General features: G+C 37.3%; 1 protein-coding gene across 1 annotated transcript in view; it reads left to right on the top strand.

Annotated features, from left to right (window-relative positions):
- The window catches only part of BRF1 (BRF1 RNA polymerase III transcription initiation factor subunit), a gene marked incomplete at its 3' end in the record, with an annotated part of 159,380 nt that overhangs the window by 15,455 nt on the left and 123,656 nt on the right, over positions 1–20,269 (top strand). Inside the window, exon 3 of the mRNA XM_015823490.1 lies at positions 16,335–16,508. Within this exon, the coding sequence (XP_015678976.1) occupies positions 16,335–16,508 (174 nt within the window). The remainder of the gene's footprint in view (positions 1–16,334; positions 16,509–20,269) is intronic.

The following is a 20,269-nucleotide window of genomic DNA, read 5'->3' on the forward strand; positions in this document are numbered from 1 at the left end:
ATAAATCATATAAAATACAGAAAAATAGTAAAGCATGTCAATCATTGACAGAAGCAAAATGGATTAGTTCTAGTTTCATGTTTGTTAAGTTGACTTCCTACGATTTCTATCGTTTGTGAAAATAAATTAGATTTTTAGGACACATTGGTATTATTTGGGAGTTTTATGGACTAACACAAGTCTAGTTGAATTGGAAGTTTTCTTGTGGAACTCTTTGGGTGATGTTTATGGAGAATGTAAACTTTGATTTTGAATCTTTGAATCTTTCCCTAGTGGTATGAAAGTCCCCTGTCTTTCAGTTCTGTACTCAGACGCTGAAATATTACTCTTGCCATTTAGGGCATCCTCATGAAAAGGCAACCTAACAGAGGATCCTTTGTTTCAAAAATATATTTCTCAGGACTCCCATCAAAGGCTTCTAACCTACCGGAATGAATCCTGGAGCCTTGTTGTTTGGCTCTCTCATCTCCATCAACTTTTGCTAGCCCAATCCGTGGCATTATTGAATGGGTTTAATCAGATTTTGATTCACCAAACCCTCACACTATAAATCATCAACAAGAAGAACAACTTTTTTTCATAAAGCATTTGAAAGAAAAAATGTTGACCCTGACTGCTCTGAGAATTGGGCTCCTCTTTTGGGTAAATCTGCAGCTGTCTTACTGTCAGAGCATGATTGTTTAATCTCTTTCACTTGACGGAAAGGAATGTAACAAACTCATTTCTGGCTCACTGCCACACAGTTTCTGAGAATTTTTTTCTAGCAATAAAAGCAATGTGCTAGTAGATTGTGCAGGTGCTGAAAATGTTTTCTATTACCATATACAATATTGGGGCATGTAAGGACATCCTTTTGGTTTCTGTGCACAATGTATTTGGCAGCCTCATTTTTTCCCACGTTTTGGCTAAGTCAACAATGGTTGGAACTCTAAAAACACCTTTGTAATTTTTTTTCTTATTAGCATTTGATTTTTTTTTTAAAAAAGGACTTAATATGAGAACTTTGCATCCCACTCCTAGTGATACAGGTCCTATATTGTCATGGGGAATTAAGTTCTTAAAGAAGAGTGGGTATCCTTCACATAAAAGTTATAGTTTAGAAACAATTCATTTTTTGAAGGATGAAGACAAATCCTCTAGTGCACATTGTGGATGGGGATGATACAGTTATTAGATACATAGATAGTTGAGGATGTGATATACAGGTAGCTGGCATGGCAGTTTGCTATATGTAGTAGGAAGATGGTAGATTTCTTTGTCAGTAAATTATTCTGTTAGTTTGTTAGCTAGTGGTGATGGGAGTTAATTTTTTTAAAAGACAATACTTTTTACTAAAAAATTTTACAGTGCTAAAAGATAATGCAAACTGAAGTCACAAGGAGGTCCTCATTTAACAATCTGTAATTCTCATTTAACAGTAGCAAATGGGACTGCTAGAATTGTGGTCATTAAGCCATACAGTCATGTGACATTGTGCTTTAAAATCTCATTGCTGGGTGATGGAAATTCTGGTCTCAATTATTGTTGTTAACCAAGAACCACTTCTTTCAACAACCCTTTGCCTCCATTCAAAACACCCAAATTGTTGTAATTTCTGTCCAAATGTTGGCAAAACATCCATAAAGGGTTTCCAGATTTTTATAACAATATTCTATATTTTAACCCTGATTAAACTAGTTCACTCTGAATTCTTTATTTTTGCTTCGAAATATTAATCTTTAGTCCATCAAGTTGCTGTCATAGGATTGAATCTCCATGCAGACTTACTGTCTTCCGTCTCAAAGATTGTTTCAAGGAGTTAGAAACTTTCTTTTGTAGATTCAGAAATAAGTCTTTGCGCAAGTCCCTTTTCATCTCTTGATTTTATCGTTTCTGTTTCCACTCTGACTTTAAAATCCATTTTATAATGCTTAATTTCTTCATTTTCCAATATTTCTCCACCAGTTATAGTTTGTATTCCCACTTCATCCTGTCTACCCATAAATTCTTCCATAGTTTATCTATCACTTCTTTATACTCTTCCTCAAGAAATACATCTACAGGTGCAAAGATGATTGCTGTCAAATTTGTTATAAGTTTCTTTCCCAGACAATTCCAGTTGGTGATTCCGGTTTGTGATGATTGGGGAGGAGAGGTCCCACCTTTGGCCCCTACTCTGTGGGGTGTCACAGGGTTTGGCCTTTTCTCCTTTCCTAATTTTAACATCTATATGAGGCCGCTGAGTGAGTCGTGATACTCAATTACTCTGCCAAGCATTACAGTTGCACAAATCACTCCCTCTCCCCTGTTTTGATTACACCACAGCTGAAAAAAATAAATCTATTCAGTTGTCAAACCTAGTTGATGTTGTAATATCACAGAGGTCTGGCATTTTCATAGCGATGTCTTCTCAGGCAGATCAGTTTGATTAACTTATTTTAAAGATATCAAAAAGTCAGCATTTAGTTTGCACTCTGAAATTTTTGTCAAATATGCCTTTGTAAGAATACCAATATCCTGGGGAAAGGATGCACTTATATTTATTACTTGCATTACAGTAGTCCTCAACTTACAACATTTGTTTAGTGACTGTTCAAAGTTACGACACTGAAAAAAGCAACTTATGACCACTTTTCACAGTTGCAACTGTTGCAGCATTCCATGGTCACATGATCAAAATTCAGCCACTTGGCAACTGGCTCATATTTATGACAGCTGCAGTGTCCTGGGATCGTGTGATCACCTTTTGTAACCTTCTGACAAACAAAGTCAGTGCAGAATCACTTAACAGCCATCTTACTAATAGCTACAGTGATTCACTTAACAATTTTGGCAAGAGATATAAAATGGGGCAAAATTTACTTAACAACTGTTGCTTAGTAACAGAAATTTTGAGCTTAATTGTGGTCGTAAGTCAAGGTGTATCTGTATACTGTACTTCCATCTGATAGAATTTCTGTAAACAGATGTTTTTCCTTTTAGAAATTGGATTGCATGATTTTCCTGTTTTTTACATTCTGTAGGTCTTAGTTCACCTTTATGTTATACTGATTAAGGAGAAAGACATTTGAAGGGAAGATAATTAAAAAGTAATCTTTGACTTATGTCTAGAGGTCAGTAATTTAATATCATAAAAGATATTCCTCCCTCTTTCCTGTCCACATTTTGTGCTGGAAATTATCAGGTATTCCAGTTTGATTCTCATAACATACCCACTAGCAGTTTTAATTCATATTATAATTTTTCTGAAATGTTCATTTTTTCTCTCCTGACATGATACTGTGCTGCTTTAGGCTATGAAATCTCTTTCTCACACCCAGAGATTTACAAACCTTACTACGATGTTTTCACGGAAATAGTAAGTGCCAAAGGAAAGATACATGCTGAAATACATAGAAATAAGAGAAACCAAGTCTTCCAAAGTCCAGTAGGCTTCCCTTGAGAGCAAGTTCAAATCCCCACCATAAGGTACAAGAGTTGAACGAAATCTAAGAGTCCAAGCATCATAGTAGAGTTGTCAGCAGGTCCAGGTCCAGAGTCACAGTTACAAGACAAAAGACAAGGCACACAGAATCTAGGTTAAAAAACAGTCAATCAAAGGCTTGAGCTTGCTGCTCTTCTTAAATCAGTGGTTCTCAACCTTTTTAATGCCGCGACCCCAACCGGTCGTAAGTCGAGGACTAAACCGGTCGTAAGTCAAGGACTAAACCGGTCGTAGGTTGAGGACTAAACCGGTCGTAAGTCGAGGACTACCCAACCGGTCGTAAGTCAAGGACTTTCCCTGCCTGGGAGCGCCGCGCATGCGTGGTTCCGCCCCCTGTGCCGGCCGAGGCGTAGCTGGCAAGCGGCAGAGACGGAGCAGGCCGACCACCAGCTGGCCCAGCCCAAGGGAGGTAAGGCACCCGCCGGAAAAGGGGGAAAAAATGGCAGACAAAAAAAATGGCTGACAAAAAAAAATGGCGGACAGCCTTGCTTGGCGACCCCTGTGAAATGGTCGATCGACCCCAAATGGGGTCCCGACCCACAGGTTGAGAACCACTGTCTTAAATAGAGGCAACCCCAATGTTGCTCATTTGGAAGGGTAGGTTCATTTCTTATGAGAAGCCTCACAGAGAGTGTCTTTGCTCTGCTCTCCTCTCCACATGCGAGCCATGTCCTGGGGGAGCTGGCAGTTCAGTTTCCTCCTTTTTTGAGATCTGGGGCACCTGTGACTCCTGGTTACTCGTCAATGTAGTCTCTGACTGTAGTTGCCCAGGGAGCAGTTTGGCAATTGTGGCTTTTCCTTACCTCATTAATCATGTTGAAGAACAAAGAAGGTTTATTTTCAAACTTTTATTACAGTCAGAGATCAGTATAATGTGGGGAGTTGATAGTATATTTGCTAAGGCTGCAAAGAATTTTAACCCATGTACCTCTTCAATTATATGGTTTCCAGGGACCTCAACACACAATATAGCTAAAGAACTTAGAAAAAAGCTTGGATATCTTTCAGAGGGGAGCGAATATTCTATCAACTCCCCATTACATTGCCTCCAGAAAATCAAAGACCTTATAATAGAAGAAGATGATATTATTGTTTCATTCAATGTCACAGCACTCTTGACCTCTGTAGACCCGGAACTAGTGAAAGAATCCATGGCAGCTGTACTACACAACACACCCGGCCTAACCAAAATGCACTAAGATTAGAATATCCAGAATCATGGATCTCATCAACCTCTACCTTACTACCTACTTTCATATTATTCCCTTGTGAGGGACTTTTTTTGCCGGCCTTTTTGAGAGCAAAAATGCTGGGGCAGAGTCTCTCCAGCAGGAGGGGAACTGCAGCCCTGGGCTGAGAAAAGATATTTGCATTACAAAGATCCAAGCTTCTTTTTTCCAGCTCAATTCCCTTCTGTGCATGGAGGGGAATTACCTGCATCTTTTCAGCAGGCAGTTCTTTTCATTCATCCATTTAATGAGCCATGTGCTTGCTTAAAATGACTGCATCTAGCAGAACCAGGATGTAGTCGTAAAGTTGAGTTAAATCACATGGTGATCTGCTCTACAACAACTATAACATACAATCATAATTCCAGGTTTGGTTACAGAACTACCTGTATATCATAGAAACCCTAATTTTACAGTTTATTTCTTACATATGAATTGATCATGATTGGTGCTCGTTTCTTGTATTATGCATGAAATCAGTGCTAGGAATCATAAAGCAGTTTTTTATGTCATTATAATAAGAGCTTTTTTCCCTGTGGAGAATTAGATGTGTAGCTTCTGTATTGTCAAATTTAGTGGTAAATGGGGTTTGGTTGAAACTGTATTTAAAATATGTTAACAGCAGTATAAATACCCTTGAGGGAACTGTGTGTTTTATGTGATCTTAAATTTCATATATTTATGAATATTTTATAAAATATTAACTCTGCATGTTCCTGTTGCTGAGCTATAGTTCCTGAATAAATTTTAATTATAGGATAAGCAACCTAGTGGCCTCGATATATTGTGATCTACAACTATAATTCCTGATCACTAGCCATGCAAATTATGACTTATAGCTGGGGAGCAGAACTCTGGTTACTTAGATCTTAATTCTACTAGAGCAAGTGGAGCAATTTAAATACTTTGATTCATTTGTCCAAGAATAGAAATTAACTGTTACAGGTGATATCATCAGTGGAATTGACCAAGCTGTTATATTGTTTGGAGCACTAACTTAATGCCTCTAGCAATATAAACCGCATAGGCATTCCTACGCAAATACACTGTTCTGTTGATTATTATACTACCTATGCTGCAATATGGTGCAATTTGGATTTTGCTTCAAGATGAGAGAAAAACTCAGTGTTTTCCAAATGCACTGCTTGTGCTGAATATGTGTCAGCCGTTTAATATAGAAGAGACTAGGAAACCAAAGTCAAGCATACTAATATTAGTTTTATTATAAAATCACAGTAACAGTATCTTGCAATTCTGACTGTGCCTTCCCTTCCTTTATTTTTGTGACAACTAGGTCTTGCTTGAGATGCTTATTCAATTTATAACTCTGTTTCAGACTCTGATTTCTTTTATCTGATTGTTGTCTTGGTTGCAGCTCTTTCTGCCCATTGCAATATTAGAGAATTTAATCTATGGCAAAATACAAAATGAAACAGTTAAAAGAATGATGCTGCAACCAATGTACGATAGCTAATCAAACGCCAAATATGGTGGTTTGGATACACATGTTGCTTGGCCCCATATCAACTTTCATATTGCTGGCCCAGTCATGTCCCAGCTGGAAAGTGATCAGCTAAAAAAAAAAAAGGCCTTGGCTGAAACTTGTGGGAAAAGATCTAGGGAAATTTAACCTCAGTCTGATAGAAGTGAAACAAGAGGGCCACAACAAACAAAATGGAGGAACATGCACATGATGTCAGTGAACCATAGTATGTACGGCCATATACTGATTTCACTGTGGGTTGTTACCAGATGTGAACTATGGTAAGGACTTCAAGATTAAGTGTCATAGCACGTTAAAATATTTATTTTGAAAGGCTTTGAATAATGAATTATATAGTGTCAGATCTGTATAAATCAGACTGTATTTGAGCACTTTTTTTTTCTTCTATACAATTGTGTTCGAGTCTCAGAAACTGCCTGGACAACTCCCTGCAGTTTTTTTTGACAAAGTTTTTCAGAAGTGGTTTGCCATTGCCTGCTTCCTAGGGTTGTGAGAAAGTGACTGGTCCAAAGTGACCCAGCTGGTTTTCTGCCTAAAGTGAACTTAGAACTCTCAGTCTCCTGTTTCTAGCTTGATGCTTTCACCATTACACCAAATTGATTTTCTAAGCCTGATAGGAATTATCTGCAGACAGTGAACAGAATTCAGTGTAGGTGAGTGAGAATATTGGTACTTTCTCCTTTATACTGAGAATTCTCCATCCATCCCTTGTCTGCCTGAAACACTTTAGTAAGATTATAGCAGTGGTTCTCAACCTGTGGGTCGGGACCCCATTTGGGGTCGACCGACCATTTCATGGGGGTCGCCAAGCAAGGCTGTCCGCCATTTTTTTTATCCGCCATTTTTTTTGTCCGCCATTTTTTCCCCCCTTTTCCGGCGGGTGCCTTACCTCCCTTGGCCTGCTCCGTCTCTGCCACTTGCCAGCTATGCCTCGGGCGGCGCAGGGGGCGGAACCACGCATGCACGGCGCTCCCAGGCAGGGAAAGTCCTCAACTTACGACCGGTTGGGTAGTCCTCGACTTACGACCGGTTTAGTCCTCGACTTACGACCGGTTTAGTCCTCGACTTACGACCGGTTGGGGTCGCCGCATTAAAAAGGTTGAGAACCACTGGATTATAGGGTAATAACTTTTATAAGCATATTTACAAAGCTAAGTAGCTGAATATCTGTATATTCCTAAAACTGTGCATGTAATTCTTCAGGGTAATGGTACGAAAACAAAGACACTAAATTTATAATATATTACATCTGGAATTTGCTCCATTATATAATAATTTATTGCTTGATTGCCTAACATTCAAATGCTGGAAATAAGTTACATTTTAGAAGCTTGCATATGACTAAAAATATTGAAGAGAGGATATATTTCCTGTAATATTTGCATAATGTTATTACTGTTGCAAGAGCAGCATCTTTTTGAATGAGCTGTCGAATGTCACAAGTTTTTCATCTACGGTTTATGCTCTTTGATAGAAATTTTACACAGTTTCTTATTAATTTTTCAAAAGAGGGTACACAACATGTTCTTAATGGCATTAATTACAATATCATCCCCCTCTCCCCCAAAAGAGTCATGGCTTATTTACCAAGCCTATTTTTTCACATGTCCCTAGGCCATCAAAGGAACCAGGATCGATCTAAACCTTCCTGGCCATTTCATCAGAGTTCGTAAACTGAAAAATAATCCCAGATGAGAGTACAAGGCTAATTCAGATTCTACCTTGAGCAGATTTATTAGTAAAGTATTGTGCAAAAGCATCATGGTACCTAGGTGATAGCCGTTTCTGTTACCCTTCTCAAGAAGGCTTTGCGTAATTTTAAATAAAGATGTCGGACAATACGCTGTGGAGTATTGCAAATGTTTCACTGTCCTTATCTGCATGGTGTAGGCTCAGACATGAGTTCTTATGCTCACATTCTGTCTTTAGGCATTGTTCTCCTCCATTTCCTGAAGATTTTCAGTAAGCCAAAGTGCCTCTGAATCCACAAAAAGGCTATTGAGGGCAATCTTATTAGATGCTTGACCGACCTTAACACTTGGCAGAATTATCTGCCAGGTTGCTGGGAAAATCCCTAAGCATCTTCTGGGACTTTCTGGATTTATCAGGTGCCTGAGAGAAAACAGCTTTTGCTATCTTGGAGAAGTTTTGTGTGGATATGAGGATCACTTGAACCAGGAAATGTTCCGACCATGGAAAAGGACTCAATAATGTCCTCTATCTTCATATTATATAGCAACTGCTCCAAAGAAAAACTAGATCAAATAGATCTCAGCTTATGAAAGTCAGTCCTAAAACTGCCTGGGATGGGTCTATAGTTTTCATGGTGTTTATGAAATCCTGAACTTTGCCAGACTGGCAGATTGTGCAGGGTGCAGAGATTGAAATTCCCCAGCAGTAATAATGGAGGGAACTCGAAAACCAGCATGATGATCCTGCAAGCTCCAGAATAAGGACCTTGGTCAGAGCTAAACTGTTGCTAAAGATTATTGCAGTGTCCCCTTTCTTTCAGGCAGGTCTTGGTAACATATATCAAATCCTCTTGTTCATCTGTCCCCAAGTCATAGATGAACATGGTTTTATTGACGGGGAGACTCGGTGCTTAGCAGCAACAACTGGAGAACAAATAGTAGTTGTGGGAAAGTAATTTGAGCTTAATATTCCCTTTTCCATAAACAAATACAACTTATATTTATGTACATTCTTTGTGAGAGTTGTTAGAATCTATCACAGAATTATTCAAAGAGTAAAACACAATTTTTCCTTAGTTAAGAGCCGATTCTTATTCTCCATTTGCCTAGGGCAGTGGTAGGCAACCTTGGCTCTTTTATGACTCGTGGACTTCAACTCCCAGAATTCCTGAGCCAGCATGCTGGCTCAGGAATTCTGGGAGTTGAAGTCCACGAGTCATAAAAGAGCCAAGGTTGCCTACCACTGCCCTAAGATTATGTTTTTATAATTTTTATTTGAATCTGGATTTTATATTTTTTTTAATTGTTTATTTTTATATTTGTTATTTGATTGCTGTGTATCTCCCAAAGTCACATTTTGTGAGATGAACAGCTATATATAATTAATAAAATAATAACAGTTATAATGATATTTAGTTGTGATTACTTTTAGGTTCCATTGATTCCAGACAGTCTATCATTTCAAGATAATATAAACTAGTCTAATAGCACAGCAAAGCCTGATAAACTAGTCCCCTTATCAGTATTTAAAAATATTACTTGTTACAGTTCATTTCATGAAAGAGCTTGCCAAAATAAAAAATCTTTTTTAGTGGTGGCTAAATGATAGCAAAATGGAGAATTAGGAAACTTCATTGTTGAGGGAGATTCAGAAAACTATTTTTCCCCTTTTCTTTTTGAACTTTTCTTGGAGATATATGAGCTTTTAAAAACTTGTTTCCATAACTGTTGTACATTTCCTGTAAATATGAACTGAAGCAAAGTTTTTGAGGTTGCAAGTTTAGGCAGCAGATGTGTCCTGAATGTGAGAACTAGAACTATTAACCCCCATTGATTTCACCACATTTTTGTTTCTTCCTGCATTGGACAGATGTACTTTATTTTAAGGTTCTGGCTGGAAACAGGAATATAGGAAATTCCCTTGTACAGAAGAGTCACTTATTTTTATTTCTGAGATGGAGCCTATAGAAGTTCTGAAAGGTTTCTGCTACATAGAAACGATGCTATCTTATGTGTTAGGTATTTACTTCACAGTATGGTAGCTTCTAGTAAAAAAAAAATCTAAATAAAGAAATGGAACAGGGAATTGGTGACCTTGAAGAAATGGACACCATGTTGCCTGATAGTTACTTCCTTAACCTGTTGTAATCTAGATAGAGGTAGTCCTTGAGATAAGACAGCTCACTTAATGAACATTCAAAGTTACAATAGACATCCCAAAATTACATACGACCCTGTTTCAAAGTTAGAATGGCTGCAGCACCTCTGCTGTCATTTACCCTTACCCACGGGGATGTTGTAGTTCCCCTGACTCTTTTCCCCAATCCCACCCCTGCCATGCCCATCACCCATTGCACTTACCTTTTGAAGCTCTCTGGTTCTCATGTTAGGGAAGGAGGGCAGGCCACATGTCCCTCGGCCCTGCGGAGGCAGCCTGAACATGGTTGCCATTTTGATATGCCTGCTTGTGGGTGGGGACAAAATGGCAGCCTCCAGACAAACTGCTTTATTTTGCTGCCTTAACAATGGCTGCACAGAGCTGCTGAAGCTTCTGAATGCTGCAGAAAGTTTCTGCAGCACTGTGTAGACCTCATTAAGGCAGCAAAATAAAGTTTGTCTTTGGGCCACACAGTGGCAATCTGAACCCAGCCGCCATTTTGTGGGTGGGATGAAATGCTGGCTGTTTTTGGACCTGTGCTATGCAGCTGTAGAAAGAAGCAATTCATCCCGGTGCTCTGGAAGGCCTTGGAGCTCTTCTAAAACTAAGTGAGGAGGAAGATGTTTGGACTGGTAGGGTGGGAATCTGGCCTAAAGATGGGAATGGGAAAAGAACTGTGGGGGACTCAAGGGGAAGGAAGCGGAGCATAGGGTGTCTTGGGATAAGTGGGCAAGGCCTTTGTCATGGTTCCGACTAATGAAACACTTCAAAGAACTTCCAGGCATTGTTTATCCTAAAAAGTCTTTTATTCATGTAACAAAATGGCATGGCATGAATGAGGTAGGGCCAGGAGAAGTAGGCCTGGGTCTGGGCTAGGCCTCTAAGGGCCTCCCCACCTCTGAGGCATCCCATGCTCCACTTAAAGACCCGGGCAATTTTTTAACGATTCATTGGGGAGAATAGGAACAAGAGGGTCGTTAGGTGAGATGCTTCACTAACGACCATCACAACATGTGACTGTAATGGCAATATCCATTACAGTCATATTTCGAGGACTATCTATACAATGGAATACAAGTTCCATAATCTTTAGTGAGTCTGGCTGGGAGGATAATGGGAATAGTGGTCCATGATACACCTAACAGTGTTGCTTTACAGGACACTGGACTTCACGGTGGCTATATTGTGCCAAGCTTCCTGGATTCTATATAAAAGATTTTAATGCACATTTTCCTTTTGTAATGGAAGTACACAAAGGAAACAATATATGTTGTTGGCACTTGCCTAGAAGAGTACATTTCTTGAAATTTTGGCTAGAATTGTCTTATGTGAGAAACTAAAAGCCAAAAGCCATAAGCTAAAAAGGCTTATGGCCTTTCCATTTGGTGAGTGGAGAGAGCTTTGCGTTCTTTACCTTTGGCTTTGTTCCATACAAGTGGAAAGATTTGCAGTTTTGTCCTGTTTATTGGCTGTTTGGAACAGATGGGCTAGATATAGGTTCTCTTTTAAAGAGCTGAAGTCTATCTAGTGTATTGAAAATTAAAAAAGGAAAATTGCTAGAGAACAATGTATTGCTATATAGTCTGCATTCTTTTAGATATTGTTTATGCAAGAAAACCAGAGAGGGTCTACAGCCCTGCTCCTTTAAAGGACTATCTCCATTTACAAAAAATGTAGCTGAATTGATCAATTCAGAATTAATTTAAATTTAATTTCTATCTGAAAGGGATGAGGAGTTAATTGCTCATTTAACTTCCATCAATCCTAAGTGATTAGTGAGAGAGATGGTGTGGTCTTGGACAAGCAGATATTTATTTGAAACATCTATAACCTGACTTTTAAAATACTTCTTGGCATGGTTAGGGGTTGAGACTTCTCTTTTTCTGGGGTACATGTTCTTTTCTAGCTTTACACATTTTTTTTTCCATAAAGATTGTTAAATTCCCTGAAACATTTCGGCCTTAGGAAACTTTTGTGCTGTTTACAAGTGGGTGAAAAAAAAGCATGATGGAGGCTCTGCCTTTCAAAGGGAGATTAACCAACATAGAATATAGCAAAGCTTTCTGCTAATTATTGATCAACTGATTTTCTTATGAAGCTGTGAAGTATCTATATTTATAAATCTCTTTTAGGATCCAAAATAAGTTTGGAATATAGAAAAGATGGGTATCAGGTGGCATATAAATCTAAATAATAATACTTTAAACATTTGGCTGATTGTGACCAACCATCACCATCATCACCATCATCACCATCATGATGGCATAACTAAATAATTCAGGTTCTTAATAGTGCAGGATACAGTGCAGTTAAGTTAGTTGATATTAGGAATTGAAAATAATATGTTGAATTTTCATTTTCATGTGCATTTATACTAACTCTGTTTGTATTTTCCTGAACTAAATTACCCTAAATTTTCTGTACTCTGAATTTTTCCATTCCAGCACCCACAGATATGTATATATGTATAGATTCAAAAACAAAAGACAAAAAGATTTGTTAGACTTTTTTTAAGCAGGAGTTTTACATTTAGCTTGATTCTCAAGTTTTGTGAAGAAGGCAATAAAAAGATAGCTGGAGGAGGAAGAAATAAACAGGAATGAAAAGATGGAAGGCAGAATTGCTATTTACATATGCAAACAAACATCAGTAAAAAAGTATCTATTCTAATGTATCAGGATTCTTACATTAAATGCTAAATATTTTCAAAATCTCAGTCTTTTGCAACATGTCTTACCTTAATATAAGCAAATTATTAGACTTTGCTAGTAGAATATATTTATTGATAGTTATATTTCAGTAGATACCATGCACTGGCTTTGAGATTTAGATATATATTCCTTGTATCACATGTCTGTATATAAAAATACATCTATGCCACTAGCTGAAATGATTATTTAATGCAGTTTGCAAGGAGTTAAAAAAGCATAAAACTGCAAGAAAACCACATTGCTTTGCTTGCAGAGCTGAATGGAATGTCATTTCATTACAGTCAAGTGTTAAATTACAGTATTTCTCATGTAAGGAAAATAAGGTTTTACCAAGCGTTACAAAATTGGTAGAGAGAAAATATTTCTGCACAGGAATTAGTATGTAGTCAGTGTATGGACTGTAACATGGCAATCATAGCATGTGTATTTTCTTTGTAAGTTCATGTATTAGTTTTGTGTGGGAAGCTCCAGCTCAGTGCAGCCTCCCAACACAGCTGTATGCAAGAATATATATATATCTGTGCGATCGCATTACAGTTTCTGTGGTAGTTTCATACTTGGAATAGGTTTTCATCTAGCAATTTGGAAATGTTAACAGTCTTAAGAGAAACAGCTGCTCTGTGGCCAGCAGGAGCAATTTCTTGTTGGGCTTAACTTAAGATAAGAAACAGATTATTCTTTTGATTTTAAGATATATGAATGAGAAAATTGTGGGTATACTCTCTTCTATGGTATGTTATAGGGAAATTAACAATGTTATTGCTTATTAAGTCAGACAGCTCATTTAAATTACAGATTGACACAGTTAAAAATAGTTGATTTATTGTTTACTTTAGAGCCTACTGCAACTTTGGCACATGTGTGAACAATCAATGCCTAACTTAATTCAAACAATAATGCTAGAATTATGATTTCGGAATAGGGAATTGCCATTTCTTGTTGGTGTTGGTCTTATCTGGAAAATGGCACCAATGGAGCCTGTTTTTCCTAAGCCAGGGGTGTCAAACTCACAAGTCTCGTGATGTGTCTTGATGTATTGTGACTTTTTTGCCATTGCCGGCAATGGGGTGGGCACGGTTTTGCTATGTTGCATCCAGCCTGTGGGCCGGCAGTTTGACACCCCTGTCCTAAGCCCTCTTAAGAAAGGATTTGTATACAGACAAACATACAGAGAATCTCCAGGTGATTCAGTTAAAGCTTGGTTCAGTTAAATCAAAGTAATTAATTACCAAAGAAAGCAAATGAATTATTTCCCACCAGTTGGCAGTAGTTTAGAATATAAATTGGAATGACTAAACTGTTTTGTTGATTATGTGTTAAAATTATATCCATAGGCTCACAGGCAGCAATTGATTAAAACCAAAGTTTTGATAAGCAAGATATTAAATGCAGTATGAATGTACCCAATACAGATCAAATGATGCTTAAAATAAAGAACCAAAGAATTCCCCCCCATGATATTAATTAATTTGAGGAGAAGCAAATTATAATTCCCAGGACTTAAAGTCATTTTCTCAGCATAAAGCTACAAGAATAGTGTTCTTGACAGCAGAGACCAATATTTCAGCAAGCTGTTTGATTAGAATAGACAATAAAACATTATTTATTTTCCACCTTATGCATTTTTAGCCAGAGTTTATCAGAAGGTTAGGTGGGATCAACTGATACATCCTCAGATAACTTGCAATATGTTGGTAGAATTTCAAACTCAGTATAGTTTAGCAACAAGTAAGAGCCCTTACCCCTACCCACCAATCAATAGGTGTCAATCCTTAGAGGTAGGTAAGATGAAGAAATAAGAGGCAACAGAGATTATAGGAATGCCCTATATCAGTGGTGGCGAACCTATGGCACGGGTGCCAGAGGCGGCACTTAGAGCCTTCTCTGTGGGCACGCGCGCCATCGCCCCAGTCCTAGGCCTTCAGCTGGGTTTTATAAAATCTTTTCACTGTAGGCCTCCGCCGCCGTGTGCAAAAAAAAAAAGTTCAATCAGTCAATTTCAACTTCTCACAGAAAAAAAAAGATCTTGCAAAGTTGGAATTGATTGATTGAACTTTTTAGTCCCACCCAGTCTGCCGTTACCACTGCAGCCACGCCCACCCAATGGGCCACGCCCACCCAATGGGCCACACCCACCCGGCACTCGACGATGCATAAGTGGGTTTTGGGTTGCAGTTTGGGCACTCAGTCTCTAAAAGGTTCGCCATCACTGCCCTATATTATTATAGGGTAGAATAACAGAATCTTGAGAATCTGTCAGTTTCTTTCTGCCCTATCTTGTAAAGCAAAATCAAGTCAGAGTTATTATGAGTTTCTTTTTCATGCTATCCACTTTTCTAGGCCTGAGTTATCTTACTTTTCTCCTCCCTTAATAGTTCATTGCTCTCTTCTCTAGGTCAGATCTATACTGCTTCACGATATGTTATTAAAGATGTTTTCTTACAACAAAAACAAAAACAAAAAAACTCAAAGGGTAGACTTAATGGATCATTAGGTCTTTTTCTGCTGTCAGTTTTCTATGTTTTTTTGGTAGAGGAAACTAGGAGTAGAGTTTTGTATGGAATGACACTTAAACTTTGCTCCAGTACTGACCAAAAATTTCTAGACTCCATTTCATAGGCATCCTGATCTTAAATTTCAGCACAATTTTCAGGAAATATTCAATTATCTGGACATCTCCAGATAACTTCTTGTGTTGTAGCCCTATTGTTAACAGAGCTAAAACATTTACTAATATCTCACTGTACTTTCAACAGCCATGCTGTATCATTTCTGAATCACCCAAGAAGTGTTTTTTAACACTTGAAGATGTGTGGACTTCAAATCTCACAATTCTATAATCTATTTTGGAAGTCTGAAGTCCATACATTTTGCCAAGGTGGAGAAATATGATCAAAAGAGCTTTGGAAGAAAATCTATTCTTTTTCTAGAAGGTAGATGAGCGCTCTCCAAAATATTAATGTATGGAGAGAGCACTACCATTACAAGGAAAACTTGTAGAGAGCACATTCTTTTTATGGACAATTTCCCAAGTTGCGGTTTTGTCCTACTTGTGATTTGGGTTCTGTGATACCAAAATCTGCTTTTCCAAAGCATTATATCAAAATATTTATTTTGCATCCAAATGAACATGGGATGTTTTATTAGAGATTGTGAAGTATATTGCAGTCTGTTTAGTTATTTTCAAATGAAATGCTGATGCTACTAAACTTTGGCTTATTTTTTAATCTCATAGTGATTAAGGTGCTGGCCTAGAAATCAGGAAACTGTGAGTTCTAGTCCTACCTTAGGCACGAAAGGTGGTTTATCTCTTAACTCAACCACCTCACAGGGTTGTTGTGGAGAAAATAGGAAGAGGAAAGAGTATTATGTTTGTTCACCACTTTGAATTACTTATAAAGTGATAAAAGTACAATAACAATAAAATAAATTAGTAAGTTTTACATTTCACTCCTAATATTTGGAGCATATTGCTTCACAGTTAAGAATATGCTAAGCATACAGCCTTCTTTTAGTTTTTACTTAATTATAAGAATGCTTTGCCAATGATTTCTAATTTTTGTTGTTGTTTCTTAAAGGAAAACGCCAGATCCATCATTTAGGGAACCAGCTGCAACTAAATCAACATTGTCTTGATACAGCCTTCAACTTTTTCAAAATGGCGGTGAGCAAGCACTTAACTCGTGGGAGGAAGATGACCCATGTCATAGCAGCATGCCTCTACTTGGTGTGTAGGACAGAAGGCACTCCACGTATCCTTTCACTGCTTAGCAGTCAGACCATTTCAAAATATCTTGGATATTTCTAGGACTGTATGAATAGAAGGTTATTTTCATATTTGTTAAAGCAATAGAAAACCATTCCAAATTGGATAAAGGTAAACAGTTGATGGAGATTATTAATAAATGGGAATTATTAGATTTAATGGCATTTGGGTAAGGGTATGAGTTGGAGATAGTCCATCTGATTAGATTATATCACAATGTGATTATTTTTCAGGAGAATCTACATCTCTGACCAATATTATAGTTCTAAATCCTAAGTGACACACAAGTTCTGAAGGGACTTGTTGACTAGGTAACATATGACCAGTTCCTGTCTTGTATAGGTATAGTTAAGGATGATTAAGTAATAGATGTAATTCTAATGATAAAAACTGTGTGATTGATCTGGAGTCTAGTCCTTTGTGCTAAAACCCTATCCTATCTGCTTCTGCTGAGCAAATGGTTTATTTTGAATTTTTGTACTTTTTTGTTTTAATTTCATACACCTGCTTTTTCTGTAGCATTTTCTAGTTTTTGTTAGATTTCTGGGTATGTTTCCATTTGTCCACATTATTCTTGTTAAGAGTGAAATTAGATTCTGATGTCCAGACAGATAAGAGATCAGGGTAATTTGAGACAAAGGTGAAGACCATATTCTTTAAATATATAATAAGCAAAAAATATTCCTGCAGGAATCTTGTTGAGTTGAAGGTGAAAAAAATCAAACAGGAAAGGAAATAGTAGATACTAAATTACTTAATATAAAGGACTATAGGAAATACATAGAATACAAAATAATAATAAAAAAGCTGTGTTGTACGTAACTCATCAGAAGTTGGGAAAAAAATAAAAAAATATACTAAGGAGGAGAGAACAGAGAAACTAATGGTGGTTGGGTGGAGAAAGTGAATTTATTACATTATCCTTGATTTATCACATAATCCATGAAAAAAGGTTATTGATCATCTACTCATAAAAAAAAAATAGATGGTTTGGCTATTGGCAGTCATTTCTGCTTTTTAAACTTTCCTTGATCCAACAAACCATTCAGAATATGGGGCTCTTTATCCTTCCTTATTTTCAGATAGGCTGTACATTCAAATCATTTCCCTCCCATTGATTGAACCATTTATGGGGTTAAACAGCTTTTTCTCTCTACTAAGGCATCCCAAAATACTTGAACTTGCACACAATTTCATGCATCCCAGGGCTCTGAGTACTGTTAGGGCCTGAGTCCCTCAGCCTGAGAAGTCTCCAGAGGATGCTGAAAAAGTAGCTGATAAACATGGCAAGAATGCCTGGACCACTGTTGATATATTGGATCTTGACAGAACTAAACCTTTCTTTCTTTCTTTCTTTCTTTCTTTCTTTCTTTCTTTCTTTCTTTCTTTCTTTCTTTCTTTCTTTCTTTCTTTCTTTCTTTCTTTCTTCTTCTTCTTCTTCTTCTTCTTCTTCTTCTTCTTCTTCTTCTTCTTCTTCTTCTTCTTCTTCTTCTTCTTCTTCTCTCTCTCTCTCTCTCTCTCTCTCTCTCTCTCTCTCTCTCTCTCTCTCTCTCTCTCTCTTTCTCTCTCCCTTTGTCTCTCTCTCCCTCCCTCCCTCCCTTCTCTGTTGGAATAGACTGTCTAGCCTGTTACAGCAAACCTTATAAATTTAACATATGTATTATTGAATCAGCTTTTCTGGAGAAAAACACTATTCAGTTCCACATTAGATAGTATTTTTCCTTAAGTAAATGCATTTCACATTAGAAAGCAAACTTTATTATAATTCATTTTTTAGGATTTATTTTAAAATGTGAAATACATTGATTTAACATTTGTTTTCCTGCTTTGCTTTAAAATGTTTGAAATATAGAAACAGTTTTAAATATTCATTACCAGTAGTGTTGTGAAGGGTATTAAATGTGCACGTCACAGTGTATAGATAGCCACCTATATTATGTTACAACTTTGTTCTGTAACACTTCACATAAATTCTATTTATCTGCCATGTTGCCAGGTGTCTGGATTTATGTAGTGCTCTAGTGCCAGACATAATGTTAGCTGCTTGTGAGGAAGACCTTCTTCTTCATGCGGCAGATCAGCTTTTGATCTACCCAAGATAAATTTGAGAGATTTTTTTTGCTTTTTTATTCTGTATTTTTGTTTATGGGTTGACTGGTTTTTCCACTTTTATAATGGATAATAAATTGAAATGCCATATAAGTAGCAATTACAAGTTAGCTACTATATTTTAGTTAGGGTTTCCAAGAGGACCAGACAACAAACTTTCCTCAGTTAAAAGAGAAATGTGTTATTTTAAAAGGGATAACATTGCAAAAGTTGTCAGGGGGACTTTTCAAAAGAGAGCCATTCATCATTTTAAAAATATTTCCATATGTCTGGCGGTGCGGCTGTTAAATATGCCCTCTTTTTTGACAGGTGGAAATATTTAAAAATGTTTTTTGAAATAATATTAGCATTTTAATATTATTTTATTGGCATAAACTGCTTCAGTTTTCCACTTGCAATTAACTTGACATCTGGTCCTCAGAAAGAGGTAGTACATGAGAGAGGCCATCTGGCTTAGTAATTTATGTGATTCTGTTACATAAACTAGAACAGTGAAATGGATGACAATTTTGTGAACATGGGCAAGCTGGATATAGTAGAATGATTTCACTTGTACCGAGTTTCACCTAATATTCCTGCTTCCTTGCTTTTTCCCAATACGTTGACTACTTTTGTTATTGTGGATATGCCATTTCATTAGAATCGGATCTTATGAAGAATTTAGGGAAGCAATCTCTCTTTCTGGGCAGCTAGATACATGGAAGAATACCTTCAGAGAGGGGAATAGTAGTTTAATGGTTTTCATGTTGAATGGCTCAGCTTCTAGCATCTCCAGTTAAACATCAGAAATCAAGTAGCGGACAAGATATTTGCAAAAGGTTTGGACAGCTGCTGCCAAGCAGAGTGGACTGTGATCCTGATAAAAGAGAATATTTGTAGCTTAGGGAAGATCTTTGGGGTCCTTGGAGCTCTCCGAGCTTGGCCGTTTTCTTACAAATGTTTCATTACCAAACTAGGTAATGAATCAGTGCTAGAAAAGAGTGGAGTTTGCTTTCTTTTTATATATTAGTGCCCTGTCAGTATTGGTGGGAGTGGTCTTGGTGCTTTCTTGATTAGGCTGTTGCTTACTGTTGTCTTGCTTGTTTGAGTTGATATTTTTTTGATTGGGGTATGGTTTACTTCTCAGTCGTTGGCCTTAGTATTAATCTTGATGTAATCTCTATGTGCCTATAGATGGTTGATTTGTCTGAATACCAGTTTCCAGGAATTCTGTAGCAGTTTTGGACTTGGCTTGGTCTAGGATGCTCACGTTTTCCCATTTGAAACTATGGTGAAGTCTATTCATAGAGATAAACAACATCTACACACCATTCAAAAGAGACAAAGAGTCAAAAACGGGAGTAAAAAGACCAAAACACTTCTACATCAGCAACCAACACCAGACAAATAGTATGGTCTGTTGAAAAGTCCCTATGATTCTTCATACTTGATAATGCATCTTACTTTGTGAAATGAGAAGTCCTATGCTTATCCATGTATATCTATACCGTCTGCATCTAAAATATAACTTCTACAAATGTGTATATTTATTGCATACCTTCAGAATATTTTTCTTTCTCCTTAATCCATATTTCTTTTTATCCAAATATTGCTTTCTTTTTTCTTTTTTCTTTTGCCATCATTCATGAATATTAAGAA

The sequence above is a fragment of the Protobothrops mucrosquamatus genome, unplaced genomic scaffold (genome assembly GCF_001527695.2).
Source record: "Protobothrops mucrosquamatus isolate PMUCROS unplaced genomic scaffold, P.Mucros_1.0 scaffold1886, whole genome shotgun sequence".
NCBI classification, from domain to species: Eukaryota; Metazoa; Chordata; class Lepidosauria; order Squamata; family Viperidae; genus Protobothrops; species Protobothrops mucrosquamatus.